The sequence below is a fragment of the Eurosta solidaginis genome, chromosome 4 (genome assembly GCF_040869045.1).
Source record: "Eurosta solidaginis isolate ZX-2024a chromosome 4, ASM4086904v1, whole genome shotgun sequence".
Taxonomy (NCBI): domain Eukaryota; kingdom Metazoa; phylum Arthropoda; class Insecta; order Diptera; family Tephritidae; genus Eurosta; species Eurosta solidaginis.
In genome coordinates this window covers 142,918,576-142,945,215 of record NC_090322.1, presented here as the reverse complement: position 1 = coordinate 142,945,215, position 26,640 = coordinate 142,918,576, and the positions used below count along the sequence as shown (strand labels likewise).

General features: G+C 38.0%; 1 protein-coding gene across 6 annotated transcripts in view; it reads right to left on the bottom strand.

Annotated features, from left to right (window-relative positions):
* Positions 1-26,640, bottom strand: part of Vav (Vav guanine nucleotide exchange factor) — a 257,307-nt gene that overhangs the window by 179,767 nt on the left and 50,900 nt on the right. For all 6 annotated transcript variants that reach the window (XR_010952942.1, XR_010952944.1, XR_010952943.1 and 3 more), the window contains exon 2: positions 1,144-1,325. Coding sequence is in view for 1 of the 6 variants with exons in the window: in XM_067783192.1 (XP_067639293.1) it covers positions 1,144-1,325 (182 nt within the window). In the remaining 5 variants the exon portion in view is untranslated. The remainder of the gene's footprint in view (positions 1-1,143; positions 1,326-26,640) is intronic.

Genomic DNA, 26,640 nt, shown 5'->3' with positions numbered 1-26,640 from the left:
TAAATTTTTGAAGTGTTGAACCCAGAATTCTTGGTGGGATAAGCGGAGCACGCTTCCACCACGCCACGGCCGTCGCCGTTCGTCGTAAAGATATCGCAATTTTTACTCAAGGTAACCCTTTAAGGCTCAAGCAAAATCGTTTTCGATGCTGATACTTTGGATATAAGGAAGTCTATCTCGATTCCATTATGCCATTCCATACTACTGTTATCCAATCAAAGTTATAATACCCTTGTGTACAAGTACACGCTGGGTATAAAACAGTTGGCGAAATTCGTAATGCGACAAATATATTTACATGCATTTGAGCCTAACAAGTTCAACTTCGGCTCTAACCTCAAAAACCGATTAATCACCAGTGACATCAAAATCTATTATCAGATTCGCCAATAGTGTTTTTGGAGGCTGTGCATAAATGCCTGATAAGCGTGAAATACCGATAAAGCAAATTTCCTCAAATAATAGATAACATAACGAGGGGTGAAACATTTTTGATGTGAAACATCTATAGGTGCACGCAAAATCGATTTCTGGCGTGGCGACGCGTCCTGAAGTAATTTCGGAATGCTTTTGGGGACTCTCTCGGGCTCATATGGGGATCACTTAGAGGTCTGTTAGGGGTTATTTCGGAATGATTTCGGGGACTATTTCGGGGTCCTCGCGGGGTCATTTGGTATAATTGTGGGTAGTCTTCAGGGGTCCTCTCAGGGTCGTTTGGGGTTTACTTCGGCGTCATTTGGGGATCGCTTCGGGATCGTTAGGTGGTTATTTCGAGGGCTATCTCGCGGTTCTCCCGGGTTCATTTCGATACGATTTTGGGAACTCCCTCGGGATCCTCCCGGGTAATTTGGGGACGACTTCGGAAAAGATCGTAACATTTTATTTCATCATTATTTAGTTTCTATCGCGATCTGTTCGTCTCTGCATATTACTTTTAGAAAGTAATGTCGATGTTTCACATCTGCCAGGCTTTCCGTTATTTTTTAATATTTTTATGGGGTTTGGTTCTCGATTCTGGCTTGTATTCATCATTTAGAACTAGTTTTGCGATTGTTTCATCTACAAACTAAATGGCATATTTCTAATTATCTTAATGAACTGTATCTTTACGCTTTCCACGTACAAATAGTATTTAGTACTTACATTAAATCCGGATGTAGTTGTTGTACTTTGCGACATTGCGATAGTCTTGAAAGTGTTATTAAAACCCGATGAAAATTTGTCAGATCATAGAGCATAGTCGGCTCAAAAAGATCCGTATCACGAAGACCAAAATGGTTACGGCAAACATCCAGAAAAAGTTTTATATTTTTACAGCATAAAAACTGAAACCAAATACAAAGTAAAAAATGAAATATAAAATATGTTGTATTTATTTTATTTTATTGCTAAATTTGCAACGGTAAAATAAATGTAAATACGTACCACAAGTCACATACAGAGGATTGCGCATCCACGAGTTCAAAATTGCTTCGTTCTGCGCATTACGTCACACTTGACTGCTTGAGCGAATGAAAGAAAATGACGTAAAAATTGCCCATAAAGAAGAGCTGATCTTTTCTTTACATGCGCAATGCGCAGTCTTTTGTGTGTGATTTGTGCATGGCGGAAAGATACAAGGTGGCAGCATGGTGACATACCTACAAACATAAATAAAAATTCCATGTACTTTGTTTTTGTAAATTCGATGGACAAATGTCAAACTCGTACTGCGCCGGAAGTTGATGTATCAAACCAAATAAAAAAAGTTTATAATCAGCTGTCCCATGCTGCCACCTTGTATCGTTCCGCCACGGATTTGTGAATACGTATGCAGAGTTATTTAATTTCATGCAGCGTCAGCCTAATAAATTTTTAGTTCCTACATGATGATGGAAAAAGAGAACACATATCGGCGCTCAGAGTGCAAAACCTTATATGATTCTGTTTAACAATTTTGAAAACCTCAGTGTCGAAGCATCTTGTCAGTCTACTTGCCATACAGATTTACGTGTTTGTTTTCATTACAGCTTTGTAATGGACTAAGGAATAGAACTTGGCGGGAGTTGACATAATATAATAATTACTAGCCTTTAAACAAAAATTTTTTGTTAGAAAAATGATAGGCGGGTTTTCACTTTTACCGACGATGTGTATGTAAGAATGTTTTTTTGTTTGCAATAAAACCAATAGCTGACGAAGCAAAACATGAAGCGTAGTAATTTATAAAGCTTCACATTACTTTTAAATGGTGCCATACCAAAGCAATAGATACACAAACAAATATGGCCGTGGGGAAGTTAAAGGGACTAAAATCAAGTTGCTTTATCGCATGGGCGGATCCGTAGAGGCATTTTGGGGGGAACTTCATGAACAAAATCCGATTTCTGGTATCTTACCTAACCTATTCCACTTAATTCAACCGAAAAAAAGTGTATGTTGGCTTTACTCATCCATTCATTCGTGAGTCTATTTTTCCGGAGGGTCATCATCATCACACCGCTCTGGAACAGTATTTTATATAAGCGTTCAATGACTGACACATGCTGATGATATTGATATTATCGGCCTCAACACCCGCGCCGTAAGTTCTGCTTACTCCAAACTGGAAAAGAGCGGTAAGGATGGGTTTGATGGTGAAGGGAACAAAACGAAGTACATACGTGCTGTCATCGAGAAAAGAGTTAGCGTATATGCGAATTGGCAACCACGATACTGTTGGCAGCCATAATTTCGAAATAGTAAAAGATTTGGTTTTTCATACCCAGCTGAGCAGAGCTCACAGAGTATAATTAATTTTGTTCGCATAACGGTACCCCGTAATGGCATAAACTAATCAAAATAGATATAGACTTAATCTAAATCTAAATGATCTGGGCGAAAAAATAAGTTCATTTAGCCATGTCCGCACGTCCGTCTGTCCGTAAACAAAATAACTTGAGTAAATTATGAGGTGTCTTAATGAAATTTGGTATGTAAGTTCCTGGGCACTCATCTCATTAAAATGAGCGCAATCCGACTATAAACACGCCCACTTTTTCGATATCGAAAATTTCGAAAAACAGAAAAAGGGCGATAATTCATTGCCAAAGACGGATAAAGCGATGAAACTTGGAAGGTGGGTTGACCTTATGACGCAGAATAGAAAATAAGTAAAATTTTGGACAATGGACGTGGCACCGCTCACTCTTTAAAGAAGGTAATTTAAAAGTATTGCAAGCTGTAATTTGGCAGCTGAGTATGTAATGTTCGGTTACACCCGTACTTAGCCTTCCTTACTTGTATTTTGGAATCAACATTAACACTAACAACATCAGCTCTGAAATCCAGCGAAGAATCACTCTTGCCAATAAATGCTACATTGGACTAGGTAGGTAAAGTAAAGTCCTCTCTCGGCAAACGAGAATCATGCACTACAAGTCACCGTCCATCTATATGGCGCAGAAGCATGGACCATGACAACATCATATAAAGCGGCTCTGGGAGTGTTCAAGAGAAAAGTTCTTCGAAAGATTTATGGACCTCTTTACGAAGACATCAACATAGTCCAGCGAATTAAAACGTAGCGTCTACGCTGGCTAGGCCATGTTATGCCCCGGCTAAGAACGTTTTTTTTTTTATCGGAACCCGCCTATGGAAGCGGAGGAAGACGGCGCTTTCCTCCACTGGGAGGACCAGGTGGAAAACGATTTAAACTCCCTTGGTGTGACCAATTGGCGCCAGTTGGCAGAGCGAAGAAGCGACTGGAGCGCATTGTTGGACGGCCATAACCGTTTAAACGGTTAAGCGCCAATTAAGTAAGTAATCATCATTATCACACTTTTTTTTTAATAACTTTCATTTAAGGAAATGTATTGTAATGAAATTGTACACACTTCTTCTGATGAAATATAATACTCTGACGAATATCAGTGACACTAAGTGATACTCCCATCACTAATCTGATACTAAGTAAATAAAGCCACAACACAATGAAGCAAGCTGCTAAACTTGTATGTACGTAAACAAATTAATCATTATGTCTGCACACACACATGCGAGGCAACAGCGAGAGATACTCACAAGCGCATGTCATCATCAGCCGCTCACATGTACACACGCATATGGATACAAATTGCAAATATACGTGTATATATGTAGCTCATAAACAAGCATCAGGTTCACGAAATTACTAGACCTTACGAGAAATGGGTGAACGAGGAAACCGAAGAGTATAAAAGCGGCACAGGCTGAGGCATGAATAATCAGTTTCATTTGAGCTATCAATCAGTTGGTTATTAAGCAAGCTATTCGTTGCAAAGTATAAGTGTTATTGTGGAGTACTTTAATAAAGGTCATTTTTCCATCATTCAATATTGGAGTTATTTATTCAACAGTTTAGTGATTCGAACTTAGCAGAAGGGCAAATAAGAGGATTTGCAAGTAAATTCGTTACAATTGGTGTCAGAAGAGGAATTGTTGAATAAATTCTAGAGGACAACAAGGACATGGCAAAGTTAAGTGAATTGAAGATCCCGCAGCTGAAGAAGGAGTTGGCGAACCGTGGATTGAATACATTCGGCATAAAACTCGAACTTCAGGCACGACTACGAGATGCAATGGAATTAGAAGGAATTGACGTGGAAGAGTATGTCTTTCATTTTGATGGCGATGAGACAACAAAATTGGAGGAGAAAAATGAAACACCGCAGACAATGGCGAACACAGACTTGAACATGATATTGGCTGCAATATCGGCACAAATGTCCGAAATGTTATCACAAATATCCACCAACATGTCATCTCAACTGGAATCGCAAAATACAGATATAACATCTAAGATGGAAACACAGTTAGAAGAACAGAAGAAATATATGGCATCCAAGATGGAAACTCAACTGGAAGAACAGAAGACATATATGGCATCCCAACTGGAATCGCAGGAGACACGCATAACATCCAAGATGGAAGAACAAGATGAGCGCTTATCATTGCAGGTGGCACAAATGTCTTCACAGTTAGAAGCACAGGAAGCAAGGGTAACATCAAAGCTGGAAGCGCAGGATGCAAAAATCGCTCAATTTCAGACAGAAGTCGATGATTTGAAGGGTCGTATGGAGCAGTTACAACTAAATTGCCCAGCTGTTTCAGCGAGTAATCCAAAGGTAAAAACACCATCCTTTGACGGGTCTGTTCCTTTCCAGGTCTTTAAGCTACAGTTTGCGAACACCGCAACAGTGAACAACTGGAATGCTGAAGATAAAGTTGCTGCACTCTTCGTAGCATTGAAAGGACCAGCTGCCGAAATCTTACAGACTATTCCAGAGTACTAACGGAACAGCTATGAAGCATTGATGGCCGCTGTCGGGAGACGTTATGGAAGCGAGCATAGAAAACAGATATTCCAAACTGAGTTACAAAACCGTCACCAAAAAGCGAATGAGACCTTGCAGGAGTTTGCCTCGGATGTTGAAAGGTTGGCACATTTGGCAAATGCGGACGCACCCGTGGAGTACACCGAGAGGGTAAAGATTCAGAGCTTCATAAACGGCATACGGGACGTCGAAACAAAGCGAGCTACGTACGCAAGCCCAAAGTAAACATTTGCTGAAACGGTATCTTATGCACTGACTCAGGAAACAGCGTCACTTTTGAGTAAGGCAGCGTACAAAGCCCATCGTGTGGAAGTAGAAAGACCAGATTGAGTGGACACGATTTTGGAAGCACTGAAGGGATCACAACAGAAAAACTCTGGAGTTATGAAATTGTTATTGAAATTATGTGGATGGAAAGGAACGTTTACTGACTGTAGATACGGGTGCATCTTATTCCATCATTCGATTGGATTTAGTCAACAAGAAGATAAGACCATTGCAAGGAGCAATATTGCGACAGCCACTGGAGAAGACAGCACGGTTCTAGCAGAAGTATCATGCGAAGTCGCAATTGGGAACGTCACGGTAGTACACAATTTTATAGTGGCAGAGATTGTTGATGAAATCATAATTGGAGTGGACTTCTTAATCGACCAGGGCATCAAGATCGACATGTAAAGCAAGACGATGCGATATAAGAACATGGATGTGCCACTTAATTTCGGCTACGAGAGAGGCTACAGCAGTAAACGAGTGCTGGTGGAAGAGAGTCAGCAAATACCACCGAAATCCGAAGCAGTCCTCTGGGCAAAGGTTGATGGAGATTGTGGGACAAACAAATTGTGGGTTGTCGAAGCAGCAAACAAATCAGCACTGAGCATACTTGTAGGAAAAACCCTGGCTATGACAAAACAAGATGGACGTATTCTGGTAAGAGTACTCAATGAGTTCAAGTCACCATTTAATTTGACCAAAGGAGCTATTTTGGGAAGATGCCAAGAGGCTGAAGTAGTTATTAACTGTGAACAGCTCCAGGAACATGTTTCATCTAGTAATACTGATCTTTCAAATGGCTTCACGGCTTGGACGCAGGGGCTAGAGGAAGCCTATCAGAATAAGGCAAAACAACTGCTCCTAAAGTACGCGAACATATTTGACCATGATGGTTCCAAACCAGGCCGCACCAATGTTGTGAAACATCAAATTGGCACTGGAGACGCGAGGCCGATACGTCAAGCTCCTCGTAGTGTTCCACTGGCGAAACGGGAAGTTGTGAGTCAAATCGTACAAGAAATGAGCCACAGCGGCGTCATCGAACCATCAGCTAGTCCATGGAGCTCACCGGTAGTACTTGTAAAGAAGAAGGATGGAAAAATGAGGTTTTGCGTGGACTACCGCAAGTTGAATGACGTTACGAAAAAGGATAGCTACCCATTGCCAAGAATTGACGACACTCTGGACTCGCTATCTGGTACGAAATGGTTTTCCGCATTGGACTTGAAAAGCGGCTGCTGGCAAGTTGAGGTGAAGGAGGAAGATAAAGAGAACACAGCCTTCAGTGTCGGTGATGGTCTTTGGCAATTTACAGTAATGCCTTTTGGACTTTGTAATGCACCAGCTACTTTTGAGAGACTCATGGACCAGGTACTGAAAGGTCTACATTGGAAAACATGCTTGGTATACCTGGACGACATCATCGTATTGGGCAAGAACTTTGAGGAACATCTTAAGAACTTGGAGGAAGTTTTCCAGAGAATAGCTGGCGCTGGTCTGAAGTTAAGTCCCAAAAAGTGTGCGCTGTTTAAAAAGGAAGTAAATTATTTGGGTCACAAGGTAACGACAGAGGGCATTTGCACTGCAAACGAAAAGATAGAGGCTGTAAAGGATTGGCCAAGACCACAGAACCTACATGAATTGAGAAGTTTCCTTGGGCTGTGCACATATTACCGTCGATTTGTACCAAATTTTTCCAGCGTAGCCCATAGCCTCCATGAGCTTACAAGAAAAAATAAAGCTTTTGAATGGAAAAAGGAGCAAGAGGTGGCTTTCCAAACATTGAAGGAGCATTTGTGCACTGCCCCAATGTTGGCATATCCGATTCCAGGAGCAACATTTATTCTAGATACAGATGCAAGTGGATATGCTATAGGAGGCGTTTTGTCACAACTGGTTGATGGACAGGAGAAGATAGTTGCATATTACAGCCGTTCGATTTGAAAACCAGAGAGGAACTATTGCGTTACACGGAGAGAGCTGTTGGCATTGGTAGAGTGCATTAAACATTTTCATAAATACCTCTACGGCCAGCGATTCCGTGTCAAGACAGATCACGCAGCGTTAAAATGGCTTCTGCAGTTCCGTAATCCGGAAGGACAATTGGCACGGTGGATCGAGCGACTACAAAGCTACGACTTTTCCATTGAGCATCGGAAAGGTAGTACCCATGGAAATGCCGATGCAATGTCACGAAGACCATGTAGTTTGGAATGCAAGCACTGTTCAAGGGCCGAGGCTAAAGAAGACATTATAGATGTCCGTCTAATGACTATAACGTGTACGGATGAATGGGACAAGGAACAACTAAGAAAGTGTCAGCTAGAAGATACAGATCTGTCACATGTTATGCAAGGGCTAGAACGAAACGAAAGACCAAGCAGAGAAGAGATGTTAGCAGAGAGTCCCATTGCGAAGTCATATTGGGCACAGTGGAATAGTTTAGAATTGATATCCGGTTGCCTTCATCGAGTATGGGAGAGTGAGGATGGTCAATGCAAGAAGAAACTGATAGTTGTTCCCAGAAAGAGGATTCCTGACGTGCTCAGCGAGCTGCATAATGGTCCAAGTGGAGGTCATCTTGGAATCACAAAGACGATCGAGAAAATTAAGCAGAGATTCTATTGGGTTGGTTGCCGTCAGTGGGTCACCGAGTGGATTGCCAACTGCGAGGTATGCAACAGAGCAAAAGGGCCCAAAACAGGAAGTCATGGTCAGATGAAGCAGTATATTCAGGTGCACCATTTGATAGGATCGCTATGGATGTCGCAGGTCCATTTCCTACTAGCAACCGCGGAAACAAATACGTACTGGTGGTTATGGATTATTTCAGTAAATGGCCAGAGGTATACCCAATCCCAAACCAAGAAGCAGAAACAGTAGCAGAAGTGGTTAAAAACGAATGGGTTGCAAGGTATGGTGTACCAATGGAGTTACATTCTGACCAAGGCAGGAATTTTGAATCAGCTGTGTTCCAAGAAATGTGTAAATCATTGGGCAGTCGAAAAACACGGACAACTGCATTGCATCCTCAGTCCGATGGTATGGTGGAACGTTTCAATAGAACCTTGGAGGAGCATTTAAGGAAAGTAGTAGACAAGTACCATAAGGAGTGGGATACCCGCATACCATTATTCTTGATGGCTTACCGATCAGCAGTGCATGAGACAACGGGTCAAACCCCTGCAAAATAATTTTTGGCAATGACCTTCGACTGCCAGCTGATTTGAAGTATGGGATAGGTGCCGATGCGGAGAGGAATGTCAAGAAATGCACTGGTGTCTTGGAAGAAGAGCTGAGAGAGATACACGATCTTGTAAGGCAACGAGCAAAGATTATGAGTGACAAGATGAAAGCGAGGTACGATAAAGCAATTAATTCGGAAGGGTTTCAGGAAGGAGATTTGGTGCTGCTATACAACCCACAACGAAAAAAAGGTTTGTCCCCGAAATTTCAGTGTAACTGGGAAGGCCCATACAAAGTTGTAAAACGGATCAACGATGTAGTGTACCGCATACAAACCATTGGCAAACCCCGAACCAAAATGAAAGTGGTTCATTTGGAGAGGCTAGCAGCGGTTAGATCGAGAGATTTGTCTGATCGGGACGATCAGACTTAGGTGGAGGGCAGTGTGACGAATATCAGTGACACTAAGTGATACTCCCATCACTAATCTGATACTAAGTAAATAAAGCCACAACACAATGAAGCAAGATGCTACACTTGCATGTACGTAAACAAATTAATCATTATGTCTGCACACATACATGCGGGGCAACAGAGAGAGATACTCACAAGCGCATGTCATCATCAGCCGCTCACATATACACACGCATATGGATACAAATTGCAAATATACGGGTATATAGCTTATAAACAAGCATCAGGTTCACGAAATTACTAGACCTTACGAGAAATGGGTGAACGAGGAAACCGAAGAGTATAAAAGCGGCACAGGCTGAGGCATGAATAATCAGTTTCATTTCAGCTATCAATCAGTTGGTTATTAAGCAAGCTATTCGTTGCAAAGTATAAGTGTTATTGTGGAGTACTTTAATAAAGGTAATTTTTCCATCATTCAATATTGGAGTTATTTATTCAACAGTTTAGTGATTCGAACTTAGCAGAAGGGCAAATAAGAGGATTTGCAAGTAAATTCCTTACAATACTTTGATAATTCAATACTTAACGGAATATTTCCGTCATTTATGAAGCTATAAAGCTAAAACTTCATTTGTCCAACTTCGTAAAGTTGCTTTAAGACTGTATTTAACTTTCTTAAAATGAAGCATGTCGCAATGCCTATTAAGGCCGCTGGAATCTTTTGAAAATAGTTTCATCGACTTCAAAAACTATTTAAAATGTTGATATTATTTATATCCATCTCTCCCCCAGTTTCCCCAACACCCCCCGTGGATCCGGCACTGTAAATTGTATCGTAAACAGGAAGCTTAAATTTTAGACCAATGAAATTATACATATGATTGCTTTCGGACCTTAAGGGGTTCTAGAGGTATAAATAAAGACTTAGGTGAGGTACTAAATAAGCACAAGGTCATACTAAAATTAACGATCTTCAATTAAAAGTACACCACGAAACAAACTAATATATATACATACTTCTTGTGAGCCGTAGCGTCTTCATCTTACATGACCTAGCCAGCAGTAGGTTTAGGCTTTTATTCGTTGGACTTTTTTTTTATTGAACTTTCTTCCATACAAGCTGTTCGCAGCATGGAAAGGCAAAATATCTCTTGGAAAACTTTTTTCTCGAATAATGCAAGGTCCATACTACTTTTTCTCGGAACCATCCATTATTCCTAGCTAAAACAATGCGGTGCGACAGTAATGTGTTACTTTGAACCTTTTCAAAAGGAGCTTTATACAAATTATACTAGAAGACCCGGCAGACGTTGTCTTGCCCTAAATTTGGCCTATCTGCATACATTTTAATAAGCTTTTTCCATCTGAATCTGCCCTCCTCCCCTCTTCACTTTTTCCTAATCCTTTTATTCACTCCTTCCTCAGTCTTTTTCGCTTCATCTATCTCCATCTTCGTCTCATTCTATCTCTTTCTCAATCTCCTTCTCCTTATCTCTTTTCTCTTCTCTCAATTTCTTCTTATTCTTCTGCATCCCTTATTGCCTGTCCCAGAGGGTGGTATGTATTTTATTCCAGTTCCAGTCCCAGTCACACTCCCAGTCTCAGTCCCAGTCCTAGTCCTTATCCCAGTCCCAGTCCGTCTCGGGATAATATATTACTCTGTACTAAAGCACTCATCAACAGCTTTCATTTGATATCCATATTCTATAAACACACTCTAGGGGTACCCGGGTCCACGTTTTGGCCTATATCTCGAGACCCTGGTCACCCAGTCACCTATCCTGTTTCAATTCAAATGAAACTTTTTTCAAACCAAATTAAGACTGTATTTTTTTTACGTTATGTTTATGTGACGACCGTCACAGTTACTTCAACTTTGTTACAAAATAATTACTCAAAAACAGAGAACATATTTTGGATGAAACACTTTGCAGTAGTCAAATAAGTACAGTTTGTGGCTGATCTTTAACCTCGGAAATCTTTCAAACAATTAAAATGAGTACGATATAATCTAAGACCTTTTTTCGAAATCCTTCGACTCGTCATTTTGATTATATTCTTAAGTCCAGGTAGATTTCTATGGGAAAACGAAAGTCGCGATGGTAATAAAATTAAAACCTAAAATTTTTTTTTATAATGTCGCGAATAATAAGAAAATGTACAAAGTTCTATATTTTCCCCTGAGTACGGTGCGATTTGCTTGAAATTCAGTACAGGGGGGTACTTCTTTGACAAAGATAATATTTGATTTCATTCCAGTAAGTGCACCAGGGGCCGACATATTCCAAATTGAATAGTGTATGCTGCGATTTGCTTGAAATTTGGTATAGGGGATACTTCCGTGACTAGCTTATTAACTATATGAAAAAGCTTTCTTTCCGGAAAGTGGACCAGGGCTTGACCTTTTGTAATAAATCGAATTTATTGTCCGATTTGTTGGAAATTTAGTACAAAATTTTCTTTCCGAAAAGTAACAGGCGGCTCGAGCTATTATAATCATTCGTATTCATATTTTGATTTGCTTAAGATTCGGTACTGGGGTTGTCTAGCTTAATATTTAAACAATGTTTCTTTTCGGGAAGTGGACTAGTGACCGACCTATTTGAAAAAATTTATGGTGCCATTTGCTTCAAGGAGTTAGTACCAGGAGTTCCTCTTCGACAAGCTACATATATACTTGGAAAACTTTATTTCTGGCATGTGGACCATGGGCCTACCCATTCCAAAAAATCTTATTTTTGGTTCAACTTGTTTGAAATGTATTGCTTAGGCAGCGTTTCGAAAAAATAGGGATCGGAGTGGGATAGGGGGAAGAAAGTGTGACAGGAAAAAATAGATACAAATTGAGAAAGTGTGAGGGGAAGATGGAAAGCAGGGGAAGCATGTGGAAGGAAGGAAATGAAGAAGTATAGAGGAAGGTTGAGGGAGATGACAGAAAGTGGGAGCAGAAGAGAGAAAAATCGAGACTTTAAAATGGGTGAGATGCAGAAAGCGACAGGGACTAAGTATGTGGAAAAGATGAGAGAGGCAAGAAGTTAAAACTTTTTTTGCAGAAGCTACAATACGACAAATACCTTTGTTTACTGGTAGAGTAAGAACATCGCAGGAGAAATATTAAAGACATTTTAAAAATTGTGTTACCTTCATATAGGTTCGTCAAGGTTTATACAAACAAAGATATTGAAATCGGTCGGCCAGGAGAAGCAGGTATTCCATATTTGGCATAGAGATACCGGTGCCCCACCCCCTCTCCCCCACCCCCCCTCCCACCCATAAATTTAGAAAACAAAAATTCAGAAACACATTTTTTCAAAAAACATTCGTCAGAAAGACAAAATTCAAGGGTCAAAATTCAGAAAGTAATCAGACGACAGAAAAAACATTAAATTTCTCTCGCTTATTTATTTGGAAGGTATTTTGTACATATAAAGAAAAAGTAGCGCAATCTAAATTTTTAAATTGTGTGCAATGGCAAGCATGTAATTAATTAAATCGTTTTCGCGTTTATCTTTTTCAAGTGAATTTACAGGGATTCAAGCGGTTAATAAGGGCAATACACAGCTTTATAGCTCCAAAGCTTCGGCAACCCAATTGTCAACCTTACCTACGCGAGAGGAATCCTGTTATAAATATTTATGCATCATACACATATTTAGCAGGCGACCACAAACTCTCATGGAAAAATTATTAAACAATACAATGTCAAAACAAACAACAAAAACTACTATAATGCAATTATAGAGGTGGATAAAGATATGTTTACCAACGTTATGAAGTTAGATAAACTAAACGTAGGATGGGAAAGATGCAGGTTTTACGATGGTGTTAATGTGACAACATGTTACAAATGTAAAGGATACAACCATAAAGCGACCGATTGTAAAAGTGAAGAGGTGTGCAGCAAATGTTTGGGTAAACATAAAACCACGGAGTGTAATGAAACGCCTATAAACAAGTGTATAAATTGCATAAAGGCCAATGAAAAATTAAACTTAGGGCTAGATGTAAATCACTTGTCACTTGCCGACAATGTCCGGTTTATTTAAAGCACTTAAGTGCAAAAAAGCATAGGCTTGGCTATTAGCAACTAACGCACTACTCAGAAGTTACAGATCAACTTGAGGATTATATTCCCGAAAAGTTAATCGAAAAAGCAAGTCTGCAAAAGCTGATAACAATATATTAAAATGTATTTATCTAAACATTAATAGTATAGTTTCGAATAAAAGTGAATTGGAAGTGACGGAGGAAGTTCTCAAGCCGGCAATCATATTATGCTCTGAAACGTGTACAACAAAAGATATTGAAGATAATGAATTAGAAATAGCATCTTTTAACATGATAAGATGTGATTCCCACAGCAGGCATACTGGCGGAGTACTAATATATGTACTTAGAGAAATAAATTTTAATATAATATATAATGGTAGTGTAAACATGAATTTACATTATAATAAAATTGAAAAAACTTGGAAAAAAGTTGCAAATAGGGGTGCTCTACCACTCGCCCAGCACAAGTGATGCAGCCTTCCTAGACTATTTAAATGAAATATTAATTGTTAAATATGAAAAAAGTAACCACAATATAATAGTTGGTGATTTTAATATCAACAGGAATCACACATCAACATACAGTACAAAACTGAATGAAATATTTTCCGTGATGAGTATGGTTCAAAAAGTGGATTTTAATACACGAATAACGGATACAACTGAATCTAAAATTGATCTCATATATTCAAATTCTGAAGAAATAAAGTGTAAATCTCTGCAAGCATGCAGAATTTCTGATCATGAAACAATAATGTACAATGTTCAAATATCTAAATCATATAAGATGAGAGTGATTAAGAAAATAATTGCTTGGGATAAATATAGTAATGACAATTTATTAAACCTACTTAGGTCCTTTAATTTTACTTTCAATGAAAATTTATTAATAGATGATAAAGTTGAATTAGTGAACAACATTTTAACGCAAGCGATGGAAAATTTAACCTATGAAAAAGAAGTACATATAAAACTAATGAATAAGTGGTACGATAGAGAACTTGCACAAATAAATAAACATACATTTTATTTGTATACATGTGGTCCTAGCACCAATATTGTTCCTAATATATATAAATGATATAGTTAATGTGATACAAGACTGTGATATCAAACTATTTGCGGAAGATGCATTACTTATGATCAGTGATAATAATATTACTACTACGGTATTAAAAATGCAAAATGATCTCAACAATTTATACACATGGCTATGTGCGAATAGGCTAAAGCTTAATATAAACAAAACCAAATATATGGTCATAACAAGAAAAAATATTAATGATGAGGACTTAAGTGGGCTAAAAATAAATAATGAAACCATACAAAAAGTTAATAGCATAAAATATTTAGAGATTATAATTGATAACAAACTTAAATTTGAAGAACATATAAACTACACAGTTGCGAAAGTCGCGAAAAAGATTGATGTTGTGCAGAGATCTACCAAGTATATACAAGAAAAATATAAAATAATTATTTATAAATCTATTATTGAACCACATTTTGTGTATTGCCAATCGATATTATTCATAATAGCGTACAAAGAAATTGATAAGCTACAAAAGCTTCAAAATAGATGTATGAGGTTTATTCTTAAAAAATGTACAGATGCTAGAACGGCTGATATGTTAAAAAAGTTGAACTGGTTGAGTGTCAAGCAAAAAATTTATTTTCATAACATGAAATTGATATTTAATATAAAACATGGAAATGTACCTGAATATTTAAGTAGTAACGTAGTTCTAGTGGAGCAAACACAGAATATAAATACTAGAAATAGACATAATTTTAAATTGCCATTTTTTCGAACAGAAATAGATAAGCAAAACATCTTTTACAAAGGCCTAAAGGGTTACAACGAGCTCCGATTGGAAATTAAAACCTGCAATGAAATCTTAGTTTTTAAGGCAAAATTATATGAATTTTGTAAAACTCTACCTATAAGATATAATAGTACTATTTGTATCTTGAATTAGGCTTTAAGCCGTAATAAATAAATAACTAACTAACTAACTAACCAGGGGGTGGGACGGCGGTATGGTCATATTAATCGTTCCCGAGATGGTTGGGGTCATACCATAATGGTGATTTGTTACCGGAACGTATCAATCTATATCCGGCAAAGGACCATCAACTCGTCCTTCGGGGAATGTATTTATCGTTAATACAACAACAACAAAAAAATTTATTTAATGAAATGTAAAAATAATAAACAAATGCTGGCCGAGGTCTTTATATTTTTCCTTGCGTTTTCGATATGGCTCGCCTCCAGCTGAAAAATTCTGCAATGTTATATCTGTTATTCCTTGTTCGTTTTTTTATTATACTCAGCTGAGCAGAGCTCACAGAGTATATTAACTTTGTTCGTATAACGGTAATCCGTAACGGCATAAACTAATCGATATAGATATAGACTTCTATATATCAAAATGATCTGGGCGAAAAAAGAAATTAATTTAGCCATGTCCGTCCGTCTGTCCGTTACACCATAACTTGAGTAAATTTTGAGGTATCTTGATGAAATTTGGTATGTAGGTTCCTGTGCACTCATCTCAAATCATATAGTATATAAGTAAATTATGTCAACATTCAACTACAGTAATGATATGGTGCAACAAAATACAATAATAAAAAAAATTTTCAAAATGGGCGTGGCTCCGCCCTTTTTCATTTAATGTGTCTATAATACTTTTAATGCCATAAGTCGAACAAAAATTTACCATTCCTTGCGAAATTTGGTAAGGGCATAGCTTCTATACCGATAACTGTTTTCTGTGAAAATTGGCGAAATCGGTTGAAGCCAAGCCTAGTTTTTATACACAGTCGACCGTCTGCCCTTCCTCTTGGCTGTTACCACGATAACTTGAGCAAAAATCGATATATCTTTACTAAACTTAGTTCACGTACTTATCTCGACTCACTTTATCTTGGTATTAAAGATGGGCGAAATCCGACTATGACCACACTTTTTCGATATCGAAAATTTCGAAAAATAAAAAAATGCACTAATTCTATACGAAATACGAAAAAAGGGATGAAATATGGTAATTCTGGGTCACCCTGGGCCACATTTTGGCCGATATCTCGAAAACGCCTTCACATATACTACTAAGGGCCATTCCCTTTTAAAACCCTCATTAATACCTTTAATTTGATACCCATATCGTACAAGCACATTCTAGAGTCACCCCTCGTCCACCTTTATGGCGATATCTCGAAAAGGCGTCCACCTATAGAACTAAGGATCGCACCCTTTTAAAATACTCATTACCACCTTTGATTTGATACCCATGTCATACAAACACATTCCAGGGTTTCCCTAGCTTCATTTTCCTACATGGTGATTTTCCCTTATTTTGTCTCCAAAGCTCTCAGCTGAGTTTGTAATGTTCGGTTACACCCGAATTTAGCCTTCCTTACTTGTTTTTTTATGAAATTAAATATGTTAGAGTGTGTCGAATGACGTTGTGCCACCCTTCGATATAATTATTTGTTCGGGCTTCACTCAATTTAGTGCTATTATACATACATAATACATCCATAATTCGATTGGATATAACGCCTTCTTTCGATGTTGCTGTGTTCCAGGAAGTTACCAGACGGCTAAAAAAAAATTCAGAAGTTAAATTTCTTAAGCGCAAAATTTAATGTTTTTTGCTCTCTGATTACTTTCTGAAATTTGACTTCTGAATTTTGATTTGTAAATTTTTGTTTCGGAGTTGTGACTTCTGAGTTTTGGATTTCTGAAAAAAGAGTTCTGTTTAATGTTTTCTAGTAGACAGATGGTTCCAAAGCAGTGAGAGGAGTAGGGTCTGCGGTATACTGTGCTGACCCGGAAATCAACAGATCCTACAGGCTTCCGGATTACTGTAGCGTTTCCCAAGCGGAAATATTAGCCGTAACCAGCAGTAGAAACCCTGGAAGAGAATAGCTTAAGGTGCAACCGTATTAACTTTTATATTGACAGTCAAGCAGCAATTAGGGCAATAATATCGCATAGCACAGCATCTAAATGCGTGTTAGAGTGTAAGCAGCCCCTGGAGAGAATCGGGACAGGGAGAAGCATACATCTATATTGGGTCCCAGGGCATATGGGAATAGATGGGAATGAAAAAGCAGATGAACTAGCTAAAAAGGGTGTATCCCTTGAAGCTTGCTCCGTAGACGTCCAATTAGACTGGGCGAGATTGAGCGATAGCGAGAGGTGCACACGATCGACCAAGCGGGAAAGGCGTGGGTTCAAGCGCGGGGCTGTAAAGTATCGAAGATTATGTGTAAGATCATGACAGGTATTCTGACTGGACACTGCTTTCTGGCGTCACATGCCTTTAAATTAGGTTTGGTCAGTGATAGCATATGTAGGACGTGCGGGTTGGAGGAGGAAACGATTGAGCACGTTCTGTGCTCGTGCCCTGCGCTGCCAGGCTAAGACTCCAGTTATTAGGAGTGATACGGCTGTCAGATCTAGAAGCAGCAAGTGACTTAAGTCCTAGGAAGCTTCTAGTATTTGCCAAGAGGACGGAGTTATTTTATAACATAAGTCTTGGTTTTTGATAGGGTTTTTCAGTTTGGTCGTTAAAACAAACTTCTGGTACCACTGCGGACTCATTCAGTTTATGTGAGGTCCTCATGGACTGGCCAGTTCAACCTAATGTTTTCTAAAAAAATGTGTTTCTGAATTTTTGTTTTGAGAATTTATGGGGGGAATCAGAGATACCATATATGTATTAGGAAACTGTAGTGAGAGTGGGGCTAGAACTGGAAGTGGGAATGGAAATATAAAGTTTAGAGGAAGTAGGAGTGGGTGTGGGAGTAGGAATAAGGTTGGGAGTGTAGGTGGGATTGGGGAGTGGGAGGTAGACAAATGGAATAAGGGATGGACAAGAAAAATGGAAATAGAGTAAAAGAGAATAAAAAAAATTGTGAAGGGGGGAAGCGCGGCTTAATTTTTAAATGTAGGTAAACCAATTTTCAGACAGAATACAAATTACAAATAAATTCACAAAAATGCTGTACTTTATCTTCTAAAATTTTGGCTAGTTTTCAATTGCTAGTTGTTTGGTTACAATTATTATTTATGACCGTGTGTGGCTTTTTACTGAGGCTACATGTTTGGTTCCGCTTTGTTGACAAAAGCAATCATAACACTAAGAATGGTGAGTCAATTACAAATGTACAAATATTACAAAATATCACAAATGGAGGAAAATTTTTTACAAATAACACAAACAAGCCTTCGTATGCAATTAAGCAAACGTTGGGTTCCATTTCATCAATTTCTCTTATTACAAATTACTTATGTGAAGTGGATAGTTCTTTTATATTGAAACCGCAGGAGATGAATGAAGGTTGTATTCAGAGTCGTATAAATAAAGTCCCTCCTCCTTATTTGCTCCACTATGATTGGGCATGGGGAAGTGAAGTGGTTGTGGTTTTACCATAAATTTCAGCCACACTCAACTGTAAATGTCAAGGGGGTGAATTTAAGTGAAAATATGTACACTTTACTGCCGTCTGTCAAAAGGCTAGTAAAGCGTAAAAAGTGAAATCAGAGAAGTATGAAGTGCGAGTTTTACGTTTGTTTTAACCAAATAAATAGTTTGACTTGGTACACGACAAAAACTAATGATTGTGACCGATTAAGGTTACCCAGCGGGTTAGGGGACTTAGAATATACCCGCGGTAGGTATGCCTGTAGTAAGAGGCGACTGAAATACCAAATTTATTCAAGGGGTTGTGCAGCGCAACCTTCTCAAAGGGTTGCCAGCGCAATATATAACTTATCCAATCCAATTGTCCGCCTCACCTACCCGTGGCGAATCCTGTTTAATTAACAGCCGAGGCTCTGGCGACCCCGAACACCTGATGGATATAGGAATTGGAAAAGCGGAATGGCCTAGAAGTGTTCATGTGGTCATACCAAATCGTTCCCGAGATGGTCGGGCTAGTACCTTTATGGTGATTGTTACCGGAACGTACCAGATCTGCATCCGGCAGAGGACCATCAACATTGATAACACTCCCCAAGGCCTTCGAGGAATGTCCTTATCGCTACAACATGTGATTCTGCTACACACATAATTGTTTACGGAGCCCAAAATAAGTCGCGAACTGCATTCACGTCTTGTAAATTTTAAAGCGTAAAATTTAGTGCTTTTTTAATCTTTTTTTTTCAAAAACTGCTTTTATGCTTTGAAATCATTCTTACAGTAAAATTGTATGCTAATGTAATGTTAAAATATAACATTTCTATGTATAAATCATTCTTATACTCAGTTGAGCAGAGCTCACAGAGTATATTAAGTTTGATTGGATAACGGTTGGTTGTACATATATAAAGGAATCGAGATAGATATAGACTTCCATATATCAAAATAATCAGGATCGAAAAAAAATTTGATTGAGCCATGTCCGTCCGTCCGTTAACACGATAACTTGAGTAAATTTTGAGGTAACTTGATGAAATTTGGTATGTAGGTTCCTGAGCACTTATCTCAGATCGCTATTTAAAATCAACGATATCGGACGATAACCACGCCCACTTTTTCGATATCGAAAATTTCGTAAAACCGAAAAAGTGCGATAATTCATTACCAAAGACAGATAAAGCGACGAAACTTGGTAGATGAGTTGAATTTATGACGCAGAATAGAAAATTAGTAAAATTTTGGACAATGGGCGTGGCACCGCCCACTTTTAAAAGAAGGTAATTTAAAATTTTTGCAAGCTGTAATTTGTCAGTCATTGAAGATATCATGATGAAATTTGGCAGGGACGTTACTCCTATTACTATATGTACGCCTAATAAAAATTAGCAAAATCGGAGAAAGACCACGCCCACTTTTAAAAAAAAAATTTTTTTAAAGTAAAATTTTAACAAAAAATTTAATATCTTTACAGTATATAAGTAAATTATGTCAACATTCAACTCCAGTAATGACATGGTACAACAAAATACAAAAATAAAAGAAAATTTCAAAATGGGCGTGGCTCCGCCCTTTTTCATTTAATTTGTCTAGGATACTTTTAACGCCATAAGTCGAACAAAAATTAACCAATCCTTTTGAAATTTGGTAGGGGCATAGATTTTATGATGTTAACTGTTTTCTGTGAAAACGGGCGAAATCGGTTGATGCCACGCCCAGTTTTTATACACAGTCGTCCGTCTGTCCTTCCGCATGGCCATTAACACGATAACTTGAGTAAATTTTGAGGTATCTTGATGAAATTTGGTATGTAGGTTCCTGAGCACTCACCTCAGATCGCTATTTAAAATGAACAATATCGGACTATAACCACGCCCACTTTTTCGATATCGAAAATTTCGTAAAACCGAAAAAGTGCGATAATTCATTACCAAAGACAGATAAAGCGACGAAACTTGGTAGATGAGTTGAATTTATGACGCAGAGTGGAAAATAATAAAATTTTGGACAATGGGCGTGGCACCGCCCACTTTTAAAAGAAGGTAATTTAAAACTTTTGCAAGCTGTAATTTGTCAGTCGTTGAAGATATCATGATGAAATTTGGCAGGGACGTTACTCCTATTACTATATGTACGCCTAATAAAAATTAGCAAAATCGGAGAAGGACCACGCCTACATTTAAAAAAAAATTTTTTTTTAAGTAAAATTTTAACAAAAAATTTAATATCTTTACAGTATAAAGTAAATTATGTCAACATTCAACTCCAGTAATGACATGGTGTAACAAAATACTAAAATAAAAGAAAATTTCAAAATGGGCGTGGCTCCGCCCTTTTTCATTTAATTTGTCTAGGATACTTTTAACGCCATAAGTCGAACAAAAATTAACCAATCCTTTTGAAATTTGGTATGGGCATAGATTTTATGATGATAACTGTTTTCTGTGAAAACGGGCGAAATCGGTTGATGCCACGCCCAGTTTTTATACACTGTCGTTCGTCTGTCCTTCCGCATGGCCGTTAACACGATAACTTCAGCAAAAATCGACATATCTTTAATGAACTTAGTTCAGGTACTTACTTGAACTCACTTTATTTTGGTATGAAAAATGAACGAAATCCGACAATGACCACGCCCACTTTTTCGATATCGAAAATTACGAAAAATGAAAAAAATGCCATAATTCTATACCAAATACGAAAAAAGGGATGAAACATGGTGAGGTAATTGGATTGGTTTATTGACACGAAATATAACTTTAGAAAAAACTTTATAAAATGGTTGTGACACCTACCATATTAAGTAGAAGAAAATGAAAAAGTTCCGCAGGAAGAAATAAAAAACCCTTAAAATCTTGGCAGGTATTACATATATAAATAAATTAGCGGTATCCAACAGATGATGTTCTGGGTCACCCTGGTCCACATTTTGGTCGCGATCTGGAAAAAGCCTTCACATATACAACTACCACCACTCCCTTTTAAAACTCTCATTAATACCTTTAATTTGATACCCATATCGTACAAACACATTCTAGTCACCCCTGGTCCACCTTTATGGCGGTATTTCGAAACGGCGTCCACCTATAGAACTGAGGCCCAATCCCTTTTAAAATACTCATTAACACCTTTCTTTTGATACCCATATTGTACAAACAAATTCTAGGGTCACCCCTGGTCTACCTTTATGGCGATATCTCGAAACGGCGTCCACCTATGGAACTAAGGATTACTCCCTTTTAAAATACTCATTAACACCTTTCTTTTAATACCTATATTGTACAAACAAATTCTAGGGTCACCCCTGGTCCACCTTTATGGCGGTATCTCGAAACGGCGTCCACCTATGGAACTAAGGATTACTCCCTTTTTAAAATACTCATTAACACCTTTCATTTGATACCCATATCGTACAAACGCATTCTAGAGTCAACCCTGATCCACCTTTATGGCTATATCCCTAAATGGCGTCCACCTATAGAACAATGGCCCACTCCCTCATAAAATACTCTTTAACACCTTTCATTTAATACCCATATCGTACAAACGCATTCTAGAGTCACCCCTGGTTCACCTTTATAGCGATATCTCGAAAAGGCGACCACCTATACAACAACCACCACTCCCTTTTAAAACCCTCATTAACACCATTCGTTTGATGCCCATATTGTACAAACAAACTCTAGGGTATCCCCTGGTCCACCTTTGTGGCGATATCTCGAAACGGCGTCCACCTATGGAACTAAGGATTACTCCCTTTTAAAATACTCATTAATACCTTTAATTTGATACCCATATCGTACAAAGCCATTCTAGAGTCACCCCTGGTCCACCTTTATGGCGATATTTCGAAACGGCGTCCACCTATAGAACTAAGGCCCACTCCCTTTTAAAATACTCATTAACACCATTCGTTTGATGCCCATATTGTACAAACAAACTCTAGGGTATCCCCTGGTCCACCTTTGTGGCGATATCTCGAAACGGCGTCCACCTATGGAACTAAGGATTACTCCCTTTTAAAATACTCATTAATACCTTTAATTTGATACCCATGTTGTACAAACAAATTCTAGGGTCACCCCTGGTCCACCTTTATGGTGATATCTCGAAACTGCGTCCACCTATGGAACTAAGGATTACTCCCTTTTAAAATACTCATTAACACCTTTCATTTGATACCCATATCGTACAAACGCATTCTAGAGTCACCCCTGGTCCACCTTTATGGCGATATCTCGAAAAGGCGTCCACCTATGGAACTAAGCATCACTCCCTTTTAAAATACTCATTAACACCTTTCATTTGATACCCATATCGTACAAACGCATTCTAGAGTCACCCCTGGTCCACCTTTATGGCGATATCTCGAAAAGGCGACCACCTATACAACTACCACCACTCCCTTTTAATCCCCTCATTAATACCTTTAATTTGATACCCATATCGTACAAACAAATTCTAGGGTCACACCTGGTACACCTTTATGGCGATATCTCGAAACGGTGTCCACCTCTGGAACTAAGCATCACTCCCTTTTAAAATACTCATTAACACCTTTCTTTTGATACCCATATTATACAAACAAATTCTAGGGTCACCCCTGGTCCACCTTTATGGCGATATCTCGAAACGGCGTCCACCTATAGAACTAAGGATTACTCCCTTTTAAAATACTCATTAACATCTTTCGTTTGATACCCATATTGTACAAACGCATTCTAGGGTCACACCTGGTCCACCTTTATGGCGATATCTCGAAACGGCGTCCACCTATGGAACTAAGCATCACTCCCTTTTAAAATACTCATTAACACCTTTCTTTTGATACCAATATTGTACAAACAAATTCTAGGGTCACACCTGGTCCACCTTTGTGGCGATATCTCGAAACGGCGTCTACCTGTGGAACTAAGGATTACTCCCTTTTAAAATAATCATTAACACCTTTCTTTTGATACCCATATTCTACAAACAAATTCTAGGGTCACCTCTGGTCCACCTTTATAGCGATATCTCGAAACGGCGTCCACCTATGGAACTAAGGATTACTCCGTTTTAAAATACTCATTAGCACCTTTCATTTGATACCCAAATCGTACAAACGCATTCTAGAGTCACCCCTGGTCCACCTTTATGGCGATATCCCGAAAAGGCGACCACCTATACAACTACCACCACTCCCTTTTAAAACCCTCCTTAATACCTTTAATTTGATACGCATATCGTACAAACAAATTCTAGGGTCGCCCCTGGTCCACCGTTATGGCGATATCTCGAAACGGCGTCCACCTATGGAACTAAGGATATATCCCTTTTAAAATACTCATTAACACCTTTCTTTTGATACCCATATTGTACAAACAAATTCTAGGGTCACCCCTGGCCCACCTTTATGGCGGTATCTCGAAACGGCGTCCACCTATGGAACTAAGGATATATCCCTTTTAATATACTCATTAACATCTTTCATTTGATACCCATATCGTACAAACGCATTCTAGAGTCAACCCTGATCCACCTTTATGGCTATATCCCTAAATAGCGTCCACCTATAGAACTATGGCCCACTCCCTCATAAAATACTCTTTAAGACCTTACATTTGATATCCATATTGTACAAACAAATTCTAGAGTCAACCCTGATCCACCTTTATGGCGGTATCCCTAAATGGCGTCCACCTATAGAACTATGGCCCACTCCTTCATAAAATACTCTTTAATGCCTTTCATTTGATACACATGTCATACAAACACATTCCAGGGTTTCCCTCGGTTCATTTTCCTACATGGTTATTTTCCCTTATGTTGTCACCATAGCTCTCAACTGAGTATGTAATGTTCGGTTACACCCGAACTTAACCTTCCTTACTTGTTAGAGAATAAAAACAGAACGTTTGCTTTTTACTGCTTTCTTGCCTTGGAAAACTGTTTTACTGCTTTTTTGGTTGGGAAATTTAAGATATTCGAAACATAAAACAAATTTTAAAATTTGTTTTATCTTCAAATTTTAATTTTTTTATTGACTAGTTTTTAAGCTAATGAGTAAATTGATGTCACAGAAATATATTGGCATCATATTTGCTATGGACGGCAGTATAGTGGTCCTAATAAATTGCGTAAAAAATTTTTTTGGGTTTCACGCCTTCAAAAGGTAAACATATAAACATTTTCCAAATAATTTAATTTTCTCCGATACATTTTGGGTATTAGAAAGCAAAAAATTCAATGTAAATGTTTGAGTCTCCTTAGGAAAGCCTTAACTTTGACGCCTCTGGGGCACACCTTATTATGACTGTTTGAAAGGGTGAGACTAAAATAATAATGACCACCCTAATATAAACTCATTCCACGAATTCAATAACAGGGCTGTTCAAAAATGTTTATATCGAAGTGCAAATCACAATACATATACAAAATTATATGTACACTAAAAAAAATATATTTTACATATTAAAAGATTTTCATGGTCCACCCCTAATGAATAAATTTTGAATTAAAATTTTACTCAGTGCTAAACTATTTTTGAAAAAAATTTTTTTGTCAATTTGTTGGTGTAAATTTGAATATCATACCGAAGTGCCTTGGCTTCATATGGCCCTGCTTTTTCTTTGCACTTTCATATGAGGGCATATAGGAGTGCTATGAAAATCTTTAATTCAAAGTGTGAATTTGTATCTGCGCCAATTCTTCAGGGCAAAACAAAAACTAAAGTGCTATAAGTGTATAGGGGTTGAGCAGTAGAGTGTCCCGTCCATGTATGGGGTACATTTATTTTGGAGCTACGCTATCACAAGAGGTATCAAAATTTGCGTAATTGAGTACAGATCATGAGAAAAGTAAAAAAACTAGAATTCGGGGCCATCTTGGGGGCTCTACCCCCATTTTTACAAACCTAAACTTTTTAGGTGAAAAATGTCATATTCAAAAGATATTTTGTTATTGAGATCAATCGTTCAAGTACAAAGAAATAAATTAAAAAGCATTGTATTTGATTAATTTAAAAAATTAGAGCTTAAACCATATATGGTCGCCCGCTAGCCAGAAGCATGAATGTGCAATTTTTCCGATTTTGTGTTAGAGGCCCCTTTGGATTACCCTTTAGATTCTCTATGTTCTACTTAAATCTAGAGCTTCCTAGGTACATAGAAACCCCAATAATTTGCAATGCCATTTTCACGTATGTACAATTCAATCACACAAAGTTGAGCCAGAAAAATGAATGTGGCATATTGTATGACACATTCGTTGATATGGCTAAACACTTTTTACAATTTTTGAAAAAAATAAGAACATCACATATTCGTAGGTTCCATCGTTCGGGTATACGTGCCTCGTATTCTTCAAAAAAAATTACACCGATGAAGAATTTTTAATAGCTTAATATCCTAAAAAAAAATAGTTGTTTAAATGAAGGCAAACCGGTTTATTCGAAGCCGTTGCCTCTTCCCGAATCAAAACTAAAATACTTGGAAAAATTGTGTGAAAAACTGGTTATACCAAAATAATATCATTCTTTTTATAAAAATCTTGAGGGCAAAGCTTTTCCCGAACCGAACATTTCAGAAGATTCTAATTCTGATGAGAATAAGAACTAGTTCTATCTTTGCAATAATATCTTAAATACAAAAAACACATTAGCGTATATGAAATTGAATTGAATGTGTAACTTTTTTCATTTACATACATACTTTTCGGTAAGTCACGTGAAGTTAGCGTGCCACCCTGTATTTTATAAAATATGGCCACGGCAAATTTTTTTGTTTCACGGATAAATTACGGCAAATTCACGGCAATTTTCGCAATAGGTAATTTTTTTCCACGTAAAAGTTGTCTTGCCAACTTCAGAGAGATCTCCAAATAATCGGATGTATAAAATAAGAAATATATAGTGAACAAATTACATACCTAAACGATTTTTAAGATAAATATAAAATAAAAAATGGCAAAAA